Source organism: Nannospalax galili, unplaced genomic scaffold, assembly GCF_000622305.1.
Source record: "Nannospalax galili isolate Female #2095 unplaced genomic scaffold, S.galili_v1.0 scaffold1077, whole genome shotgun sequence".
NCBI classification, from domain to species: domain Eukaryota; kingdom Metazoa; phylum Chordata; class Mammalia; order Rodentia; family Spalacidae; genus Nannospalax; species Nannospalax galili.
In genome coordinates, this window is record NW_008340429.1 from 145,989 (window position 1) to 166,842 (window position 20,854).

Sequence of the window (20,854 nt, forward strand, 5' to 3'; positions counted from 1 at the left end):
GGTAAATATCTGCCAATGATGTTGTGGTGCAGTAGAGCCGGAGCAGAAGTCGGAAGGTTCCTAACGCAAGGCTCCGTGGGAGATTTTTTGGAGCATTGTGGGAAGAAGCTTGTCGCCGCTGTTTTGTTGTGGAGAGCCGGTTCGGGCTATCGTTGAGAGGTCGTTGCCGAAATGCCGGAGCGAGATAGTAAGGCTCAGGACTTTCTCTCTTTTCTCCCGGGACTAGAGACGCTTGGCCTGCTGTTCTAAATTTAAGCTGGGTGTGGTGTGCGCTTGAACGCTGGGCCACAGGAGAAGACAAGCCGCTCTGCCCCCCCCCCCCCAAGTTTTTTTTTTTTAATGTTAGGCTGCCCCGCCTGCCTCCTCTCACCTTAATCGTGCGTTGTGCCCATTCTTGCCTGGGAGGGAAGGAAAGGGCTTGCTGTTTTCCAGGCAAGCCTCAAACTTTCTATCCCCATGCCTTAACCTCCGGAATAATTGGGTTAGAGGAGTGCAAGGCTCTCTAGTGTAATACTAGAGATGTGATCTTTAGCAAATTCTTTGTTCGTCCTCCACAGTGAGACCGGGTCTCGTGCCTAGGCTGGCTTTGACCTTGCTTTGTCGTCGAATCTGGCCTTGAATTGTTCCTTTCCCCTCCACAAGAGCTGGGATGACAGGCTCAGGCCATCACTAACGGACCCTTTTTTTTTCCTCTCTCTTTTTGTGAAGTTCTGGCTACTCAGAGTACTCTACGCTGGCCTCGAACTCTGCTTCAGCCTCCCTAATGCTGGGATTTCAGGTCACCATCCCCAGCTTCTCATACATAACTCCTTGTCGTTTCCCATGCCAGCACTTATTGCATTGTCACGTCACTGGCCCTCTTGCCTTCTCTGCTGTTCATTACTGTAATCAATAGTTTTTACACATGACCTGATTAATGTCAATTCTTTTATTAGGTGAGCCGTTCTCTAACCCCTTGGCCCCAGATGGCCATGATGTGGATGACCCTCATTCCTTCCACCAGTGAGTATTTTGTCCTACCACCATGGAAATGACCTGAACAGTGCAAAGGAGTAGCTAGTGATGGTGAAAAATTGAGTATCTTGTTGCCAAGAATGGTTAAAAAGTTTACAGAAGGTTGTTCATTTAAACAAAAACACTAATCTATACAACTGTTTGTTTTTTCCTCACAGAAAGCTTTAAGTTCAGTTACTCCACCAAGATAAAGTAATTATGCTTAATTTTGTAAGGTATATAAAATATTTTGGTGTCAGTTTTTCAGTAGACTTGTGATTATAGGGATCCCCCCCTAAAAAAAAGTACCATTGGGCTCTTTATTTCTGTGAATCTTCAGTGACCCAGGTACTCTACATAAGACTATTGGAGGAGAAATTATGGTGGGGAAGGGTGTAGTGTTTTAATGTGTTGCTTTATTACATATATAGTAATTTTTTTCTGGAAAAAAATTAAACACTGGAAATAAAAGTAAAGCTGTCTTTGGTAACTTCCCAATTCCAGTCCCCTTTATTAACTCTGTGTGTGTGTGTGTGTGTGTGTGTGTGTGTGTGTGTGTGTGAGAGAGAGAGAGAGAGAGAGAGAGAGCAAGCGAGCATGTAAGTGGCACATGGTGCACATGAAAGTCAGAGGACAACCTCTAGTTTAGGTCCTTCTACCTTGTTTTGAGACAGGGTTTCTTGTTCATTTCTGGTAACACCTGGCTAGCTGGCTTGTAAGAGTCCAATGGTTGTATATCTGTTTCCCATCTCCTGGTAGGGTATGCTAGGATTGCAAACACTTGGTTACTGTGCCCAGCTTTTATGCAGGTCCTTGCACATGAAAGTCAGAGGACAACCTCTAGTTTAGGTCCTTCTACCTTGTTTTGAGACAGGGTTTCTTGTTCATTTCTGGTAACACCTGGCTAGCTGGCTTGTAAGAGTCCAATGGTTGTATATCTGTTTCCCATCTCCTGGTAGGGTATGCTAGGATTGCAAACACTTGGTTACTGTGCCCAGCTTTTATGCAGGTCCTGGGGGTCTGAAGCCAGGTTGCCAGGCTTGTGTGCTTTACTCACCAAGCTATCTCCCAGCCATTTATTTATTTATTTATTTATTTATTTATTTATTTATTTAGTGGTGTTTTTATTTTTGTTGCTTTTTTTTTTTTTGAGATAGGGCCACCTTTTAACCCTAGCTGACCTGGAACTTGCTACATAGACCAGGCTGTCCTTGTACTCACAGAGATCCTCCTGCCTCTCCCTCCTGAGTGCTAGGATTAAAGGCCTATGCCACCATGCCTGGCTGTTCTTGTTTTTGAGACAGGGTCTCCCTGTAGCCCTAGCTGGTTTGGAACTCACTATGTAGACAAGGCTGACCTCCATCTCACAGAGATGTGCCTGCTTCTGCCTCCCAAGTGCTGAGACTAAAGGTGTATATGACCATACCTGGCTCCTATTTTTGAGACAGGGTCTCCCCTCACAGACTGGCATGGAACTCACGACACTCCTGCCTCGGTGTCCTGAGTGCTGGGATTACAGGCATGAATCACCATGTCCTACTCTTTAAAATTTTGTTGTTTTTGAGACAGTGTCTATGTGGCCCAGGCTGGCCTCAAATGTGATCATCCGCCTACCTCAGCCTCTTGAGTGCTGAGATTATAGGCATGTACTACCACACTTCAATCCAAGAATCCTATTTTGGGGTGGTACTGAGGATTAAGCATGCTAGACAAGTGCTCTACTATTGAGTTAAGCCCTTGCCCTGTAAAGATGTAATCCTGGCCGATTTCAAGTGAGTGATTGTCCTGTCTCCAGCCTTGTCTTTTTATTTTTTCAGCCTTATCCTTTTCAGCTTTTGCTTACTGGTGTGTGCCCCTTTGACTAGCAAATCCTGTTTTGACTAAGCCTTGTTCTTTGTTGCTGTGCTCAACATTCTTTTGGTAAAGAATTAAGCCCCCACCCCATTACTAAACCAAGTTTCTCTTCATTTTCTTTAAATCCCAGCTTGTTTCTATTGTATTGGAGTTAAGAATCTTCTATTGGCAATTATCTTGACTCCTATTACAACATTAAATTTTTTTCTTTATATTTTATGTGCATGAGTGTTTTATCTGCATGTATGTATGTGCACCATGTGCATGCAGTGCTGATGACTGAGTACAGAAGAGGGCCTTGAATCTCCTGGAACTAGAGTTACTGATGGTTGTCTGGCAACTGAACCAGAGTCCTCTGTAAGAACAGTCAGTGCTCTTAACCACTGAGCCATCTCTCTAGCCCCACAATATGCTTAGTAAGATTTTTTAAAAAATTATTTTATGTGTATAGTGTATTGCTGCATATAAGGGCATCTATGTCATGCCGTGCCCTTGGAGGTCAGAGGAGGGCGTCAGATTCCCCTAGAACTGGAGTTATTGATGGTTGTTAGCCACTCTGTTAGTGCTGGGAATCAAACCCAGATCTTTTGCAGGAGCAGCCAGTGCTTTTAACCACTGAGTCATCTCCCCAGCTCTCTAGCCCCACAATATTCTTAATAAATTCTTCCTTGGAGGACTGGAGAGGTGACTCAACAGATAAAAATGCTTACTGCCAAGTCTGATTACCCGAGTTCCATACAGGAGAGAAACTGACCCTTGAAAGTTGTCCTTTGATCTCCACATGCCTGTATGTACCTCTTACCCCATATGTAAATGTTTAAAAAAATTTTCTAGGAGGGAAGAACTTGTTTAGATATTAAGATGATATAAGAGAGTTTGAGTCAATAATGAGTGGAGGAAATTCTTGTTAAATTGGTATTCTTTTTAAGACATGTCAACAAGTCAAAGAAAAGTCCTACTCAGGAAAGGGCAAAAGAATCTGACTCTAGTTTGGAAAAGGAAGGATTCATTTTCAGTGTACTAATTAAAATAATCTCTTAGTACTATCAGGTTTATTTCTTGTACATTTGGGAAATTAAGCACTGTCACAGTTTATAGTTCTTCACTAGTTAATGGACATTTAAGTTGCTTCCAACTTTTTATCATTTTTCAGACGATAGCTGATCTTCCTTTATAGGCCTTTTTTAATATATATTTATTGTTTTTATTTTATGTGTATGAGTGTATTGCCTGCATGTAGGTAGGTGCACCTGTGTCACGCAATGCCCATGGAGGACAGAAGAGGCTGTCGGATCCCCTGGAACGAGTTACGGACAGTTGTTAGCTGCCATATGGGTGCTGGGATTCGAACCAGGGTTTTCTGCAAGAACAGTCAGTGTTCATAACTGCTGAGCCATATCTCCAGCCCCAGGCCTTCTTACATATATGACAGTGATTGGCCAGTAATTGGAATTGCTGATTCATATGATACATACACTTCAGTTTTAATAAATGCTGCCAAATTGCCTTCACATTGTTATACTGATTTACATTTCCTTCAGCCCTATGAGAGTAAAAATTTTCACTCATTTAATTTAATGAAAATTTTAGTAAACACTAAAATGTTAAAAGTGACATGTCTTTGCTTTCATTTGTGTTTCCCCTGATTCTAGTAAAGTTAACCATGTTTTTCAAATGCTTTTCTATTTCCTCTTGGCTATCAATATTTAAAATCTTTGTCATTTCTTACAGATCAAAACTTACCAATGAAGACTTCAGGAAACTTCTTATGACTCCAAGGGCTGCACCTACTTCTGCACCACCTTCTAAGTCACGTCACCATGAGTAAGTCTTCAGGTGACCCTGTCTGTTTCCCATCTCTCCTTCTGTCCATTTCTGGTTCTGTCTGTCTATTTCTGTGGAACCAGAATCTGTTAGGAGCTAACAAGCCAGTCCTTTTTTAAAGCCTTTGATTACGGTTTTTTTCTCTGTGAAGGTTTGAGCTTTTCTCTGTGAAGACAACTGGGATGCTCTGGGTTCTTATGTTTTCTCAGCGTATATTCCATGGACACTTAGAGTCACTGCTAATACAGATGAATGGAGTTCTGGGTCTGATGGACCCCTATAGTTTCAGATGCTCTGCAACATATATTTTGGATGATATCTAATGTTAATAGTCCCTTAGATGTTCCTGATGATTTTTAAAGTTTGAGAGGTACAAATAATAATATTCTCTGCCTGATTGAAATTGTGGTTTTTTTTTTTCGTTTGTTTGGAGACAGGATCTCCCTGTAACCCCAGCTGGCCTGAAACTCACTGTATAGACAAGACTGGCCTTGATCTCAGAGAGATCCATCTGTCTCTGGCTCCCCCTTCCTCCCCTCAGGTGCTGGGATTGAAGGCACTCATCATCACACTCGGCCTTTTTTAAAAAAAATTAGTTATTTTTATTTTATGTGTGTGTTTTGCCTGCATGTAAGTGCTCTCCTTCATACAATGCCCACAGAAGAAGAAGGGTACTGTGTCTTCTGAAACTTGAGTTATGGACAGTTGTTAGCTACCATGGTGGTGCTGGGAACTGAACCTAGGTCTCCTGAAAGAACAATCAGTGCTGTTAACCATTGAGTCATCTCTCCAGCTGGTTTTCTCCTCTTTTCTCTTTTTTTTTTTTTTTTTCAGACAGGCTCTCACTTTTTAGCCCTACTGGTCTGGAACTTGCTGTGTAGACCAGGCTGACACTGAACTCACAGCTCTGCCTGCCTCTGCTTCCTAAGTGCTGTGTTCAAGGATGTGTACTACCACATCAGCTTTTCTTTTTTTTCTTGAGACATTGTTTTGCTTTGTAGCCCAGGCTTGACTGGAACTCACCATGTAGTCCAGGCTGTCCTCAAACTTGTGATCCTTTTGCCTCAGCCTCCCAAGTGCTGGGATTATGGCATGTGTTATCCTTTTTTCAGTCCTCAAGGCTTCCTGGAGTTTCAGGACTGGGGCAATATGTTTTACTATCAGTGAGTTTCTATGTCTTCTAGGATGCCAAGAGAGTACAATGAGGATGAAGACCCAGCTGCACGAAGGCGGAAAAAGAAAAGGTAAAGGGATGGTGGAGGATTATTGATTTGTAAAGGTGGATACTATTTGAGGGGAAAGGAGTAGATATTAGGATTTTCCCTTGTCTCGGGGTTCTCTGTTTTCTTAATAGAGAAGAGTGGTAACTTAGAGTGGCCTTGTAAGACTTTGGAGTCATCCTGCCTATATATTCATCTTATCCTCACCAGTTTCTAGCTGTGTAAGCTTGGGTATTTTCGTATAACCTCTTTAATCCATAGATAGGATGCAGAAATGGTAATAACTTGAATCAGGCTAATATAATCAACTGTGATAGTGCATGTAAGCATTTATCCCCACTACTTTGGTATATAGCAGACTACCCATTAAATATTGGCTGCCATTATCATTATTTTCTTTTTTAAAAAAAATTTTAATATTTTTTTATTTTTATGTGTATGAGTGTATTGCCTGCATGTATGTGAATGCACCTGTGTTGTGCAATGCAGTGGAGGTCAGAGGAGGGCTTCGGATTCCCCTGAAACTGGAGTTAAGGACAGTTTGTGGCCGCCATGTAGGTGCTGGGAATCAAACCTGGGTCCTCTGTAAGAGCAGTCAGTGCTCTTAACCGCTGAGCCAGCTCTCCAGCCCCCATTATTTTCTTTTTCTTTCTTTTTTTTGTTCTTTTTGAGACAGGGTCTCCCTGTAGCCCCAGCTGTCCTGGAACTCACTATGTAGACCAGGCTGGCCTTGAACTCACAGGGATCCACCTGCCTCTGCCTCCTGAGTGCTGGGATTAAAGGTATGTGCCACCATGCCTGGCTATTTTCTTTTTAAAAAAAAATATTTATATTTTTATTTTGTGTGTATGAGTGTATTGCCTGCGTGTATGTGAGTGCACCATATCATGCAGTGCCATGGAGGTCAGAGAGGGCATTGAATTCCCTGGAACTGGAGTTAAGGACGGTTCATAGCTGCCATGTGGGTGCTGGGAATTGAAATCGGGTCCTCTATGAGAGCAGTCAGTGGTCCCAACTGCTGAGCCCTCTCTCCAGCCCCCATTATCATCATTTTAAACATCATTATTATTTGTATAATACTAAACTTTCTGGACCTGGTGTTTTGCCTTTCCTCTCTTCTGGAGTTGGACCACAATGGACTGAGTTGCTTTTAGTTGAAATGTAAAAGGTAAAACAGGTTCAGGAATTTTTAAAATTACTGAGTGAAGAAGTTCTACCTGTAGGTAATCAGAATTAGGTAGCTTTTCAGTAGCATCGAAAGTACATCTATGAAAGGGCAGTTGGTGGAGGTCGTGGGGGGTGGGGGCTAAGACCCCAGTGGATGAACTTGCACTGAGGGACACGTCTGGGTATACTAACTTGATAGGCCTTAGCATATATGACAGAATGCATGAAATCTGGTGGCGGGGGTGGCTATAAGGGGTGCAGATGGGAGAGGGGGTAAAAGATGATTAAGTTTTGTATGAAATGCACAGAAATTCAATTAAAAATACATTTAAAAAGATCTAGCCTTTTAAAATGTAATTTTTACGATTTTGTTCTCATTTTCTATTTTATTTGTAAGACATCGTAATTCAAACAGTCAAGCTCATTTCATTTTTTGTCTGTTCCCTTATTTACTCTTTTATTCTCCTATATTTTATTTCTATTCAAACTTTTTGACATTATAAAATTTAAAATGAGTTATTGTAAAAATATGCATTGTGTTACAATAAAAAAGTCTGTGAGCTAGAAAAAAACTCTTTTCCTTTTTGAGACAAGGTCTCACTGTTTAGATCTAACTGGCCTGAATTTTGCTGTGTAGACCTCAAACTCACAGAGATCTTCCTGCCTCTGCCTCCCCAGTGCTGGGATTCAAAGTGTGTGCCACCATATCCAGCTCAGGAAACTATATTTCCAGTGTCGAGTCCAGCAAGAAGTGACCAGCAATTCTATTAGAACATGTATAGCTTTCACCATAGAGAGCTAGCTACTTGAAGATACAGGGAAATAGGGACAGTTGTGTTTACTCTGAGATAACAGCGGGTGAGCCTTACATAATCCCTTTCTCTGGTCACAGTTACTATGCCAAGCTACGCCAACAAGAAATTGAAAGAGAGAGAGAGCTAGCAGAGAAGTATCGGGATCGTGCCAAGGAACGGAGAGATGGTGTGAACAAAGATTATGAAGAAACCGAGCTGATTAGTACCACAGCTAACTATAGGGCTGTGGGCCCAACTGCTGAGGCGTGAGTACTAGGGCGGGTTGTAGGTCCCGTTTCCCTTATATCAGAGACATCCACAGCGTGAACAAGGCCTTCTTACTACTCAACCTGCTCTGGAACCCATTCTAAGCCATGTCATAAGGCATTTGTCACCTACAAGGGACTGTTCTAATATATCATTTTTCATTATACAGGGACAAGTCAGCTGCAGAGAAGAGAAGACAGTTGATTCAGGAGTCCAAATTCTTGGGTGGTGACATGGAACATACCCATTTGGTGAAAGGTCTGGATTTTGCTTTGCTTCAAAAGGTGAGTCCTGTTGAGTGTTCATGCTCACCTTGTGAGGTGAGGGAGACACATGGTAGTTCAGACCATTTAATCTGGAAGGGTTAAAGGCGGCTTGTCTGTAGGACTAATTGCTACTCATCCTGCAATTAGCCAAAATTCATCGGGGAAGGTATTCCCTGATGATCCAGGTATGATGAAGGCCCTAAACCCTCACTCCCTTCTCATACAGTCTTCTACTTGACTTCATTAGGTACGAGCTGAGATTGCCAGCAAAGAGAAAGAGGAAGAAGAACTGATGGAAAAGCCCCAGAAGGAAACCAAGTAGGTATTAGGGAAGACTTGAAAATTTAGAAAGTTTCTAAAGTAGGAACACATTTTAGCATAAATTAAATAAATAAATAAAATTTTTGTTCTTTATCTCTTTTCAGGAAAGATGAGGATCCTGAAAACAAAATTGAATTTAAAACACGCCTCGGTGAGTACAGTTTCTATAGTAGTGATTGCATTTTTGGGGAATTGTAGGGAATTTATCTGTGTCAGCAGGATAATCTTTCTGCTTTTTTGCTCTTTAACCAGCAAAAAAAACAGCTCTCCTATAAAATATTCTAATAGAATTCAGACATTGATTTAGTTATTTCCTATGTTATTCATGTCTCTTTAGTTAGACCAAAAGTTCTTTCAGGTCTTTAATCCTTATGTATCAAAGAATAGGATGGGTTGGAGGTGGTGGCACATGTTTGGAATCCTAGCTCTTACAAGGTTGATGCAGGGAGATTGTCATTCAAAGTTAGCATGGGGCTACATAGCAAGACCTTGCTCCAAAAAGCTGGGAGTGGTAGGTGTGGTGGTGCATGCCTTTAATTTTAGCACTCAAGATGCAGAGGCCAAAGGTGGCCAGAGGACAGAGACAGGTGGATTTCTGTGAGCTTGAGGCCAGTCTGGTCTACACAATGAGTACCAAGCCAGCTGGAGCTATAGGGAGACTGTGTCAAAAGAAAAACAAAAAAGCTGAGGGCTTAGGGTGTGGTGATGTACATCTGTAATCCCAGTACTTGGGAGGCTAAAGCAGGGTGATTGAGTTTGGAGCCATCCTGGGCTACATAAAGAGACTGCTTCTCAAAATAAATAGTAAATGGGTAGGTGAATAACATAAAGTAAAAATATGATAGCACGTGGGGCTAGGGAGATAATGCATATAATAAAGTGCTTACTGTGTAAGCATGAGGACCTGAATTAGATCCCCAGAACCCATGTGAAAAAGCCAGGTGTTGGGGCTAGAGGATGGCTCAGTGGTTAAGAGCACTGGTTGCTCTTCCAGAGGACCCAGGTTCAGTTTCCAGCACCCACCTGGCAGCTTAACTGTCTGTAACTCCAATTTTAGGAGATCCTACACCTACACCCTTTTCTGGCTTTGCAGGCATTGCACGATATATGGGTGCACTTATATACATGTATACACTCACACACATAAATTAAAAAAAAAAAAAGAAAAGAAAAAAGCCAGGTGTGATGGTATACTGTTGTGATCCCAGGTGGATTGCTAGGGCTTGCTGGCCAGCCAGTGTGGCTTTCTTTGGTGAGCTCCAGGCCAATGAGAAAAACAAACAAACAAAAAAACCCAAAAGCAAAACGGGGTAGATGGTATCTGAGGAATGACACCTAAGGCGGCCCTTGGCATCTATGTGTGCACATGCGGGTACACACACACACACAGAAGGTAGCATGATTCTTGATTAAAACCTAATATAAATCTGGGCTTGGTGGCACACACCTTTAATCCAGTGCTTAGGGCAGAGGCTGGTGGATCTCTGAGTTTGAGGCCAGCCAGAGCTATATAGAGAGATCTTGTCTCAAAAACAAAACAAAAAAAGCTCAATATGGAAGACTAGATTTGAATCCTGCTGATGAAATCATGCTAGATGTGTTACTTTGCTCTCTTTTTCATATGTAAAGATTGGCTTAATGTGTACCTCAAGATTATTTAGGAATGAAGAGAAATAAAATATGTAACATGTCTATAATACTGACCCTGTAGTATAGCTTTTTTTTTCGTTGTTGTTAATAAACCTTAAACCTTGAGGGCAATCAGATAACTGAGCAGGTAAAAGCCTGCTGTGTAAACCTGGCAACCTGAGTTTGCTCCCGGGAACTCACGTAAACGTGGAAGGGGAAAACTGACTCTACAAAGTTGTCCTCTGACCTCCCATGGGCATCGTGGCACTCTTGCATCTGTACCTCATGCTTCAGACCTATACACATAATAGTAATTTTTAAAAATCAGACAAATAGTCGGGTGTAATGGCAAGGCAGAGGTAGGTGGATCTCTGAGTTCAAGCCAGCCTGGTCTACATAGTGAGTTCCCGGTCAGCTAGAGCTACAGGGAGACCCTGTCTCAAAAAGACCAAAAAGAAAAAAAAAAAAAATCAAACAGAAAACCCCCTTAACTTTCAGCCTTCTACCTCACAGGACTCAATATAATGTGAGCACATAGTACTCTTTTGAAAGCAGTGTGGATTAGAGAGTAGGAGCTCAGGTTTTGGAGTTAAACTGCCAGGGTCCCATATTTTGCTTTGTTATATGATTTCAGGTAAATCACTTCTCAGCCATAGTTGTTTTTTTTTGTTGTTTGTTTTTTTGAGACAGGATCTCCCTGTAGCCCCAGCTGGTGTGGTACTCACTGTGTAGAGACCAGGCTGGCCTCGATATCTAGAGATCCACCTGCCTCTGCCTCTTGACTGCTTGGATTTAAAGGCGTGCACTATCATAAGATGCCTGAGGAGGCCAGAAAAAGGTGTCAGATTCCCCCAGGACTGGAGTTATGGATGACTGTTAGCCGTTGGGAATGTGGTGCTCGGAATCAAACCCGGGTCCTCTGCAAGATTAGTCAGTGCTCTTAACTTCTGAGCCAGCTCTCGGGCTGGCTAGAGCCTGAAGCCTTAGTATTCTTTTTTTTTTTTTTAATATTTTATTTTATTTATTTATTTTTATGTGTATGTGTGTATTGCCTGCATGTAGGTAAGTGCACCTATGTTGTGCAATACCCGAGGAGGACAGAAGAGGCTGTCGGATCCCCTGGAACTGGAGTTACAGACAGTTGTTAGCTGCCATGTGGGTGTTGGGATTCAAACCTGGGTCTTCTGCAGGAAAATTCAGTGTTCTTAACCACTGAGCCATCTCTCCAGCCCGGAAGCCTTAGTATTCTTAACCAGTAAAAAGTGCCTATCTTACAGGATTGTTTGAAGGTGTGAGTAGCAGCATTTGTCTTGGTGCCTTGTATAAAGATTTAATAAATGGCCTGGAGTGGTGGTGCATGCCTTTAATCCCAGCACTTGGGAGGCAGAGGCAGGAAGATCTCTGTGAGTTCAAGGTCAGCCTGGTCTACATACTGAGTCCCAGGCCAGCTGGGGCTACAGGGAGACCTTGTCTCAAAAATGACCCCCCTCCCCACAAAAAAGAAAGATTTAATAAATGACTACTGTTCGATAAAAGTTTATCATTCTCTATTTGCTATTCTTCCCCTTTGTGTAGGCCGAAATGTTTATCGTATGCTTTTCAAGAGCAAAGCATATGAGCGAAATGAGCTGTTCTTACCGGGTCGAATGGCCTATGTGGTAGACCTGGATGATGAGTATGCAGACACGGATATCCCCACCACTCTCATCCGCAGCAAGGCTGATTGTCCCACGATGGAGGTGAGTAACCAAGTTCTGAGAGCCGTCATAGGATCCTCAAACCTGACATTCTGCCTTGCCTTTGTCCTGTATATCATCTCATCACCAAGTTCTGTCCACATTTTATCTCCTCAGTCTCAGTTGAATCTATTCAATTTCATACCCACCAGCAATATTCTTGTGTAAACCACATTGCTTGGTGCAACTATTAAAAGACTGCCTGGGCTGTTTTTCCCATTCCCACCCATTTCTGTTCCAGTGTATTATTTTTTTTTTCAGCTTTAATACACATGCTATATAATCTACCCTTTTACTATATACTTCAATAACCACTATCAAAATCCAAAATTTTAGAGTATTTTCCTTACCCCCCAAAAGAAACCCTGTACTCTTTAGCCATCCATCACTCCTCCTGAGTTTCTTCATCCTAGTTAATGTTTTTTTTTGGTTTTTTTTTTTTTTTTTTTTGGTTTTTTTTTGGAGAAAGAGTCTCCCTGTAGTCCCAGTTGACCTGGAACTCACTATGTGGACTATGTAGAGTTTGGGAGTTCTCCCTCTGTTTCTACCTTTTTGAATGATTTAAGTAAGGTTGGAGGTCTGTTTTAAATGTCTGATAGAATTTTGCTGTAAATCCATGTGGGCCTGAGCTTTTTTTAGTCGGGAGGTTTTGTATGACTGTTTCAATTTCCTTATATGTTATGGGTCTGTTTAAACTGTTGATCTCTTCTTAGTTTAGCTTTGGTGGTTCCCTTGATTTCAGGTATTCATCAATTTCTTTTAGGTTTTCAAATTTAATAAAGTATACCCTTAAAATGTTCTGGGTCTTTGGGTGTCTGTTGTGATGTTTCCCCTTTCATCTCTAATTTTGTTGATTTGGATTTGATCTTTCTTTCTATGGTCATCTGGGCTAAGGGTCTGTTTTTCTGTTTAGCTTTTCAAAGAACCAGCTCTTAGATTCATCGTTTTTCTGCATTGTTTTCTTTGTTTCTATTTCATTCATTTCTGCTCTTGATTTTTGTTATTTTTTACTCATCTGCTGTGTTTGGGTTTAATTTCTTCCTACCTTTCCAGAGTCTTGAGCGCAATGTTACATCATTTGTGCTCTTTCTGTTTTTTTTTTTTTTTCCTGGTTGTTTTGAGACAAGGTATCCCTGTAGCACCAGTCGGCCTGGAACTCGCTATGTGGACCAGGTTGGCCTTGAACTCACAGACATCCGCCTGCCTCTGCCTCTGCCTCTGCCTCCGGAGTGCTGGGATTAATGACTTTAATGGCTTGTGCCACCATGCCCAGCCTTTCATCAATGGCTTTTACACATGACCAGGGTGATTTTTTTTTCTTTTTTTGTAAAAGCAAATTTTCGTTTCATGAGCACATAGACGCTTTCTGTGGTTTCTCATTCATAAGGTTCAGAGTGCTGGGTGTGGTGGTGCATACCTGTAGTCCCAGCACTTGGGAGGCAGAGGCAGGTGGATCTCTGTGAGTTCAAGGCCAGTCTGGTCTACATAGTGAGTTCCAGGCCAGCTGAGACTACAGGGAGACCCTGTCTCAAAAAGACCAAAAGACAAAAATAAAAAAAACCCCGTAAGGTTCAGAGTAAAATCTCCACAACAGGTGTGTGAGTCCCTGCAACATCTGGACTGTCTAGCCTCTTTTCATTTTGGCTCTTTGTTTGTTTTCTGGGTTTCCTGGATTTTCTAATTTTTTTTAAAAATTTTTTTAAAATGTTCTATATTTTTAGTTCAGGGTCTTGCATGCCATTTCATCTATCTGGAATGTTCTTCATTACATCTTTCCTGTCTTCTCCCTAACTAACTTAATTTAAGTGATTGAATGAATAATAGATGATGAGATTCCAGCTAAGAAGGATAATATTCTTCCTTTTTGGGTTTTCCAGGCCCAGACTACACTGACTACAAATGACATTGTTATTAGCAAGCTCACTCAGATTCTTTCATACCTGAGGCAGGGTACCCGAAACAAGAAGCTCAAGAAGAAGGATAAAGGTACCTGGAAGGGTATCTTGGAGGGGCACATGGTGGTGGAACCAAGGTCTCCTGGAGCCTGCTGTCTATAAGGCATTGGGTGGCTTCTAGGGAGCAGAGAAAAATGGGAGAAATGGAGCATTGGCAAGATGAGTGTACTCAAATTGTGTCTGCTTGAGCCACTTAGAATTCAGTGGTCAGGTTTTAAGTGTGGAGACTGAGTAGCTTTTGTCCATTCTAAACAGAAGGTCATTGAAAAGATGCTGAGAATGTTCCTCACTCCTCTCTTTACACTTCAGGAAAATTGGAAGAAAAGAAACCCCCTGAAGCAGACATGAAGTAAGTATCCTTGCCCCAAGGCACCTGATGTGAGCAAGGGGATCTGTGTTTCTTGTCTTTGGCCCTTTTGGAGAAATAGCCAGCATAGATAATGTATGATTTTAGCAACTACTGATACCTGTTTTTCACAGCATTTTTGAAGACATTGGGGATTATGTTCCCTCCACAACTAAGACACCACGGGACAAAGAGCGAGAGAGATACCGGGAACGTGAACGTGATCGAGAGAGGGACAGAGACCGGGAGCGAGAGCGAGATCGGGAGCGAGAGCGAGACCGGGAGCGAGAGCGAGAGGAGGAAAAGAAAAGGCACAGCTACTTTGAGAAGCCAAAGGTGGATGATGAGGTGAGATGTGGGCCCTTGGTACCAGGTTGTGAAACTACTTTCACTATGTCTTTATAGCTAGGTGAAGGACTCTTTGATTCTTCAGGAGCCTTGTGGCTTCACAATTGCAACTGGGTCAGTTGACCCAGGGCAGATACCATTCTGGAAATAGTCCAAAGGTGGACTACTGAATCGTTCAGACTTGGGGGTGGGATGAGTGGGGATTCCTCATAACGACACTCATCTCAGTTTTTGTTTTGTTTTGTTTTCAGCCTGTGGATGTTGACAAAGGTGAGTTGTAGCCACAGCATCTTACATTGGCCCTAACAGTCCTGCTTTCCCTGCTAATCAAAGCTGGTGAGGGTGGGATGGGGAAACTTCCTAGTTTTAGTCTCTCATAAGAACCATGTCTTACATTATGGAATAAGCAGGATAATTTGGAGTTCCTGGGCTTTTTTGGGCGGTACCAGAGAATATTTGCTTTTAGGTAGAATTCTTCCAGTCCTAAGATTTTGAGGTGATCTTAAGGTTGAGTAATACAATATTCTGGATCTATTACTCTCAACTAGAATAGCTCATTATTTATTGGAATTTACTTAAAATTGTGTTGTTATAAAGGTTTGTGTTGCTTTAAAAGCTTATTTAGGGGCTGGAGAGATGGCTCAGTGCTTAAGAGCACTAGCTGTTCTTATAGAGGACCCAGATTTGGTTCCTCCCGTGTGGTGGCCAGATTTGGTTCCACCCACATGGTGGCCAACACTGGTCCTTAACTCTTCTGGCCTCCATAGGCACCAGACACATGTGTGGTGCATTTAACATACATGGAGACAAAACGACTCATACACATAAAATAAAAATAAGTAAAATCTTTTGTTTTTTGAGACAGGGTCTCCCTGTAGCTCCAGCTGGCCTCAATCTCACAGAGATCTACCTGTCCCTTTCTGAGTGCTGGGATTAAAGGTGTGTGACAAGCCAGCCTCATCTTAAAAATGATAACAAAACTTGTTTAAATTAGCAAGACATGGTTGTGTTTGCCTGTAATCAGCATTCTAGAGGCTAATGTAGGAGGATCAGGAGTTCAGGGCCAGCCTGAACTCTATATATAGAGTTCCAGGTCAGCCAGGGCTACATGGTACAACCATGTCTCAAATATCAACAAACAAAACAAACAAACAAAACCCAAAACTTATTTATTGGTTTAGTGAGTGTATTTGGCTTGGATGTGCTGGAGCAGACCGGTGGAAGTCGGAATACGACTTTTGAGAATCCTCTACTTCTGTCATGTAGGTTCTGGGGATTAAACTCAGGTTATCAGGCTTGGTGACAAGGCCCTTACCTACTGAACCATCTTGCAGCCCCAAAGAAACATTTTTATATTTGGAAGTGTGTTTTAGGGAGGCGGTTATGAGAACATCAGTTCAGAGTCTCACAGAGTTGTCTCTTCTCCCAGGACCTGGGTCTGCCAAAGAGTTGATCAAGTCCATCAATGAAAAATTTGCTGGGTCTGCTGGTTGGGAAGGCACCGAATCATATCCTTTATTTAAATTTGCTCCCAGGTTTTATAGTTTTATTTATCTTGAGACAGCATCTCTCTCTAGCCCAGGCTGGCCTGCAATTTGAGATCCTCCTGTTTTTGCCTCCCGAGTTCTGAGATTATGGCATGCTCTACCATGCCTGGTTGTCCCTGGGTTGTAGAGGGCCATTTTCTTTTCATTCCAGTTCTGTTTCTCTGTTCCCTTTTACCTGTCCTTGTTCTCTTGCCTTTTATGCCATATTTTGGCTAGGATGAAATCATGCTTTGCCTCTTTGCCCAAGGACCACCAATTGAAGCTCACAGATAGCTTCTGAGAATTTTCATGTTGAGGGCTCTAGCCGTGGCCCCTCTTATCTGAATCTTTTCTGCAAGTGATGTAATTCTCTTTAACATAGCATATGCTGAAGAAGCCAGAAGACAAGAAGCAGCTGGGTGATTTCTTTGGGATGTCTAACAGTTATGCAGAGTGCTATCCAGCCACGTACGTGAAACTCTGTTGGGGAGGTTGAGATGTCTAAGCAATGAGATTGAGATGTCTGAGCAATGAGATTGAAATTTGACCTGTTTAGAGGTGGTTACTTCTTTCTTGGGTGAATTCTTCTATTTAGCTCTGAGAAGTTTAGTGGGATGATCACACATAAATGGCCTGTTAGTTGATTGGGGTTTATGAATAAAATACAATAGTCTGGATCTAAAGCATCTTTTAACTGTCCTTTGTCTTTAGGATGGATGATATGGCTGTGGATAGTGATGAGGAGGTGGATTATAGCAAAATGGACCAGGTATGAAGCTAGAAGGATGTGAAAGAGTGGAACCTTTGAGTGGAACTCTTCTACTTTATTTTTATTTTTTTGTGTAACCCTGACTAAACTAGAACTCCCAATGTAGACCAGGCTGGCCTTGAACTCACAGAGATCCACCTGCTTCTGCCTCCTGAGTGCTGGGATTAAAAGCATGTGCCACCACACCCAGCTGCAGTCTTTTTTTTTTTTTGAACTGAATTTCATTACATTTGTTTGACAATGGGGTGCAGCAGTATGTGCCACAGTGTGCATGTGGAAGTTAACTTTTGGGAGTCAGTTATGTTGTACTGTGTGGGTTCCATAGATTAACCTTAAGTCATCAGGCTTGGTGACAAGTAACATTATTCAAGTCTTCTTGCCGGCCCAAGAATTGCAATCTTTAGAAAATAATCAAATTTTTTTTCCAAGCAGGGTTGAAGTTTTTCTGCCTTAAACAAAAGGTAATAGTAGAAACAAACCCATCACAAACACCATGAGTTCTAAAGAACTCTCATATACTTTTCCCTTGTTCTTAGGGTACTGTAGTGTTGATTAAGAGATTTTTTTTTTTTTTTTTCCTTTTGAGACAGACTTGTAGCCTAAGCTGGTTACATAGCTGTGGATGACCTTGAACTCCTGTTCTTTCTGTCTCTATCTCTCCAGTGCTGGGATTTCAGATGATAGGTATATACTAACATGCCCAGCTGAAATTACTTTTTTTTTTTTCTTTCTTTCTTTTTTTGAGACAGGGTCTCCCTAAACTCTCTGCAGACCAGGCTGGCCGCTATCTCATAGAGATCTATCTGTGTCTGTTTCCAGAGCTCTGGGATCAGAGATGTGCACCACTGTGCTGGGCTAAAATTATTTATTTTTTTCGGTATGGGGATTGACCCCAGGACCTTGTGCTAGCTAGGCACGTGCCATATCACCAAGTACAGCCACATCCCCAGCAAACCCCTTTGTTTTTTTCTGCTGTCCTAGGGATCAAACCCATTGTTTTGCATGTGGTAGGCAGGTGTTTTACCATTGAGCTACATACCAAAAGCATGCTTTACTCTTCTTGGATCCTTGTTTAATTTTGCGACCTTGCCAAATTCCTTTCCTTTTTAGAATTGCCTTAGTTTCTATTATCAGGAAAATAGAAATATAATTCTCATTTTAGACATACTTTTTTTTTTTTTTTTTTTTCTTTTTGAGACAGGGTCTCCCTGTAGTCCCAGCTGGCCTGAACTCACTATGTAGACCAGGCTGGCCTTGAACTCACAGAGCTCTGTCTGCCTCTGCCTCTTGAGTGCTGGGACTACATATATTTTTTTTAAAAGACAGATTCATTCTGTAGCACCAGCTGGCCTGGAACCTATATAGACCAGGCTACAGGCTAGTAGGCTGGTTCCCATCTCACAGAAATTCATCTGCCTCTGTCTGTCTCCCAAGTGCTGGGATTAAAGGTGTATACCACCACGCCTTCACTTTAGACTTTTTTTTTTGCCTTTTTGAGACAGGGTCTCCCTGTATTCTCAGCTGACCTGGAACTCACTATGTAGACCAGGCTGGCCTTGAACTCACAGTGATCCGCCTGCCTGTGCCTCCCCAGTGCTGGGACTAAAGGCGTATGCCACCACATCCTAGACTTTTTGTAAGAATGTATGTGTTTAGTGTTCAGAGTAATACCTATAATGTAAGTATGTATAAAATATTAGGTAAGATTTATTACTGGTGGAATCTTGGATTGTGGGAATGTGGCTTTATTCAGAGAGAAAATTCCTTTTCCATTGATGCCCCTTCTATCTCCTGCTCTGCCACAGGGTAACAAGAAGGGTCCCTTAGGTCGCTGGGACTTTGATACTCAGGAGGAATACAGCGAATATATGAACAACAAGGAGGCATTGCCTAAGTGAGTTGGTACTAAATATGGACTGAGAATGAGGAGGGTGTGTTGGTTGGGTGGACTAGCCCACATCAGGTTAGAGGCTGTAGTCTAGCTGATGTGTTTCCAGATAGGTAGTCTGCCCACAGAGCCCTTTGAGAAAATCTTTCTCATGGAGACTTCTAATGCCTTCTTCCCCAATGGTCTTTTCAGAGCTGCATTCCAGTATGGTATCAAGATGTCTGAAGGACGGAAAACCAGACGCTTCAAGGAAACCAATGATAAAGCAGAGCTTGATCGTCAGTGGAAGAAAATTAGTGCAGTAAGTGGACTCTTTCTTAGCTGGGAGGGTTTCAGTTGAGAAGAGACACTTGTTGAGAACAGGTTGGATGGGAGAGCCATGGGAATAGAGAGGTCACCTTTGGGTTTAAGTGAACTTACATTGTTAGCATGCTTATAAACTATTACTTTTCTTTCACAGATCATTGAGAAAAGGAAGAAGATGGAAGCTGATGGGTAAGCAGCATTCTTTCTCTGTGAGACTGGTGGGGATTGTTCAGTGTTTTAATCTCATGCTAATCTTTCTCCTTTTATTTCAGAGTTGAAGTGAAAAGACCAAAATACTAATCTCCATTTGTAACTATCACCATATAGATGCTCTCAATTGTTTGTTTCTATAATTCCTAGAGAGGTTGAAGGTGTTTTTGTGAATGTTTATAAACTTTTATTATGTAATCATTTGTTGCATTAAAATCAGTTAACTTACTGTCTTGTCTTTTATGTTGAGCATTCCTCTCAAGGGCCCCTTGAAGAATGCTCGTTCCCCCGATTGTGTAAAACAGAAGGTGCTGGGGCTGGAGAGATGGCTCAGCAGTTAAAATCACTGGTTGCTTTTGCAGAGGACCTGGGTTCGATTCCCAGCACCCACATGGCAGCTAACAACCATCTATAATTCCAGTTCCTGGGAATCTGACACCCTTTTCTGACCTCTGTGGACATTGCATGATACAGGTGCATTTACATCTGCAGGCAATACACTCATACAAATAAAATAATAATAAATAAAATACTTGAAAGACCCAGAAGATCTCTTTTTTCTGAGCTAATTCTAGATTTCTAGATAGTAAGGATGTTTACTAGTGTTTCCAGCGGAGAAGGGAAAAATAACTCGGAGATGGGCACAAGAAGATAGGTGTAAAGCTGAACGGTCAGATTCATTCTGTCCTATCTGGGGCCTACTCCTGAAGCTGAGAGTACATGGACATTAAGATCATCCTGATGTTAAGGCTGCACCTAACTGGACTTTTGGTGAAGGTGTATGATGAAAATTACTTCAGGAAAGAAAAGCTTCCGTGCCCTCATGGGAGCTTCAGTAATGCAGTTTGTTGGAATCATTGCCTCCTTGGCTGAAGGAGTAACCTTGGGGGAGTGCCTTGAATAAAACTGGTACACCCTCCTATCCAAAAGATTTTGATACCCTTCACCCTTGAAAGTTTGCCAAGGCCCAGGGTATGCCTACTAAGTCTTCCTATCCTTCCATCCCTTCCCCTCCTTTCTGCTTATTGCCAGTACTTTGGTCTGTGGGTTTTTAGGGGTCTCCAGTTTGTGTCTGCATGCTACATTTCTTTCATTGCCTACTGTGAGGTCAAGGAAAGCTAAGCTTTCCATAATTTTTGATCATTTTCATACTGATTGGCAAGGACTTTTTGTTTTAGTGACACTGGGCATCAAATAGCTTTGTGTAAGCACTCTACCACTAAGTTAAACCCCCAGATTTAGGAAACAGATTTTTGAGGAAGTCAGCTTTGTCAATAGTACTGTTTTGTTTTTTTGGTCTTTTTGAGACAAAGTCTCGCTGTAGCCCCAGCTGTCCTGGAGCTCACTATGTAGACCAGGCTGGCCTTGAACTCACAGAGATCTGCCTGCCTCTGCCTTCCAAGTGCTGGGATCAAAGGCTTGCACCACCATGCCT

General features: G+C 42.1%; 1 protein-coding gene across 1 annotated transcript; it reads left to right on the forward strand.

Annotated features, from left to right (window-relative positions):
• The first annotated feature begins 32 nt into the window (after nt 1-32).
• On the forward strand, nt 33-19,648 carry Ik (IK cytokine). Its single transcript, XM_008835479.3, has 20 exons — nt 33-187; nt 936-1,002; nt 4,579-4,671; nt 5,856-5,915; nt 7,951-8,118; nt 8,289-8,403; nt 8,633-8,703; nt 8,811-8,857; nt 11,911-12,074; nt 13,949-14,057; nt 14,336-14,375; nt 14,507-14,720; nt 14,972-14,990; nt 16,150-16,228; nt 16,634-16,714; nt 16,958-17,015; nt 18,821-18,909; nt 19,096-19,204; nt 19,364-19,398; nt 19,482-19,648. The coding sequence occupies exons 1-20, from the start codon at nt 172-174 to the stop codon at nt 19,507-19,509; spliced, it is 1,662 nt and encodes a 553-aa protein (XP_008833701.1). The 5' UTR covers nt 33-171; the 3' UTR covers nt 19,510-19,648.
• The last annotated feature ends 1,206 nt before the right edge of the window (nt 19,649-20,854 follow it).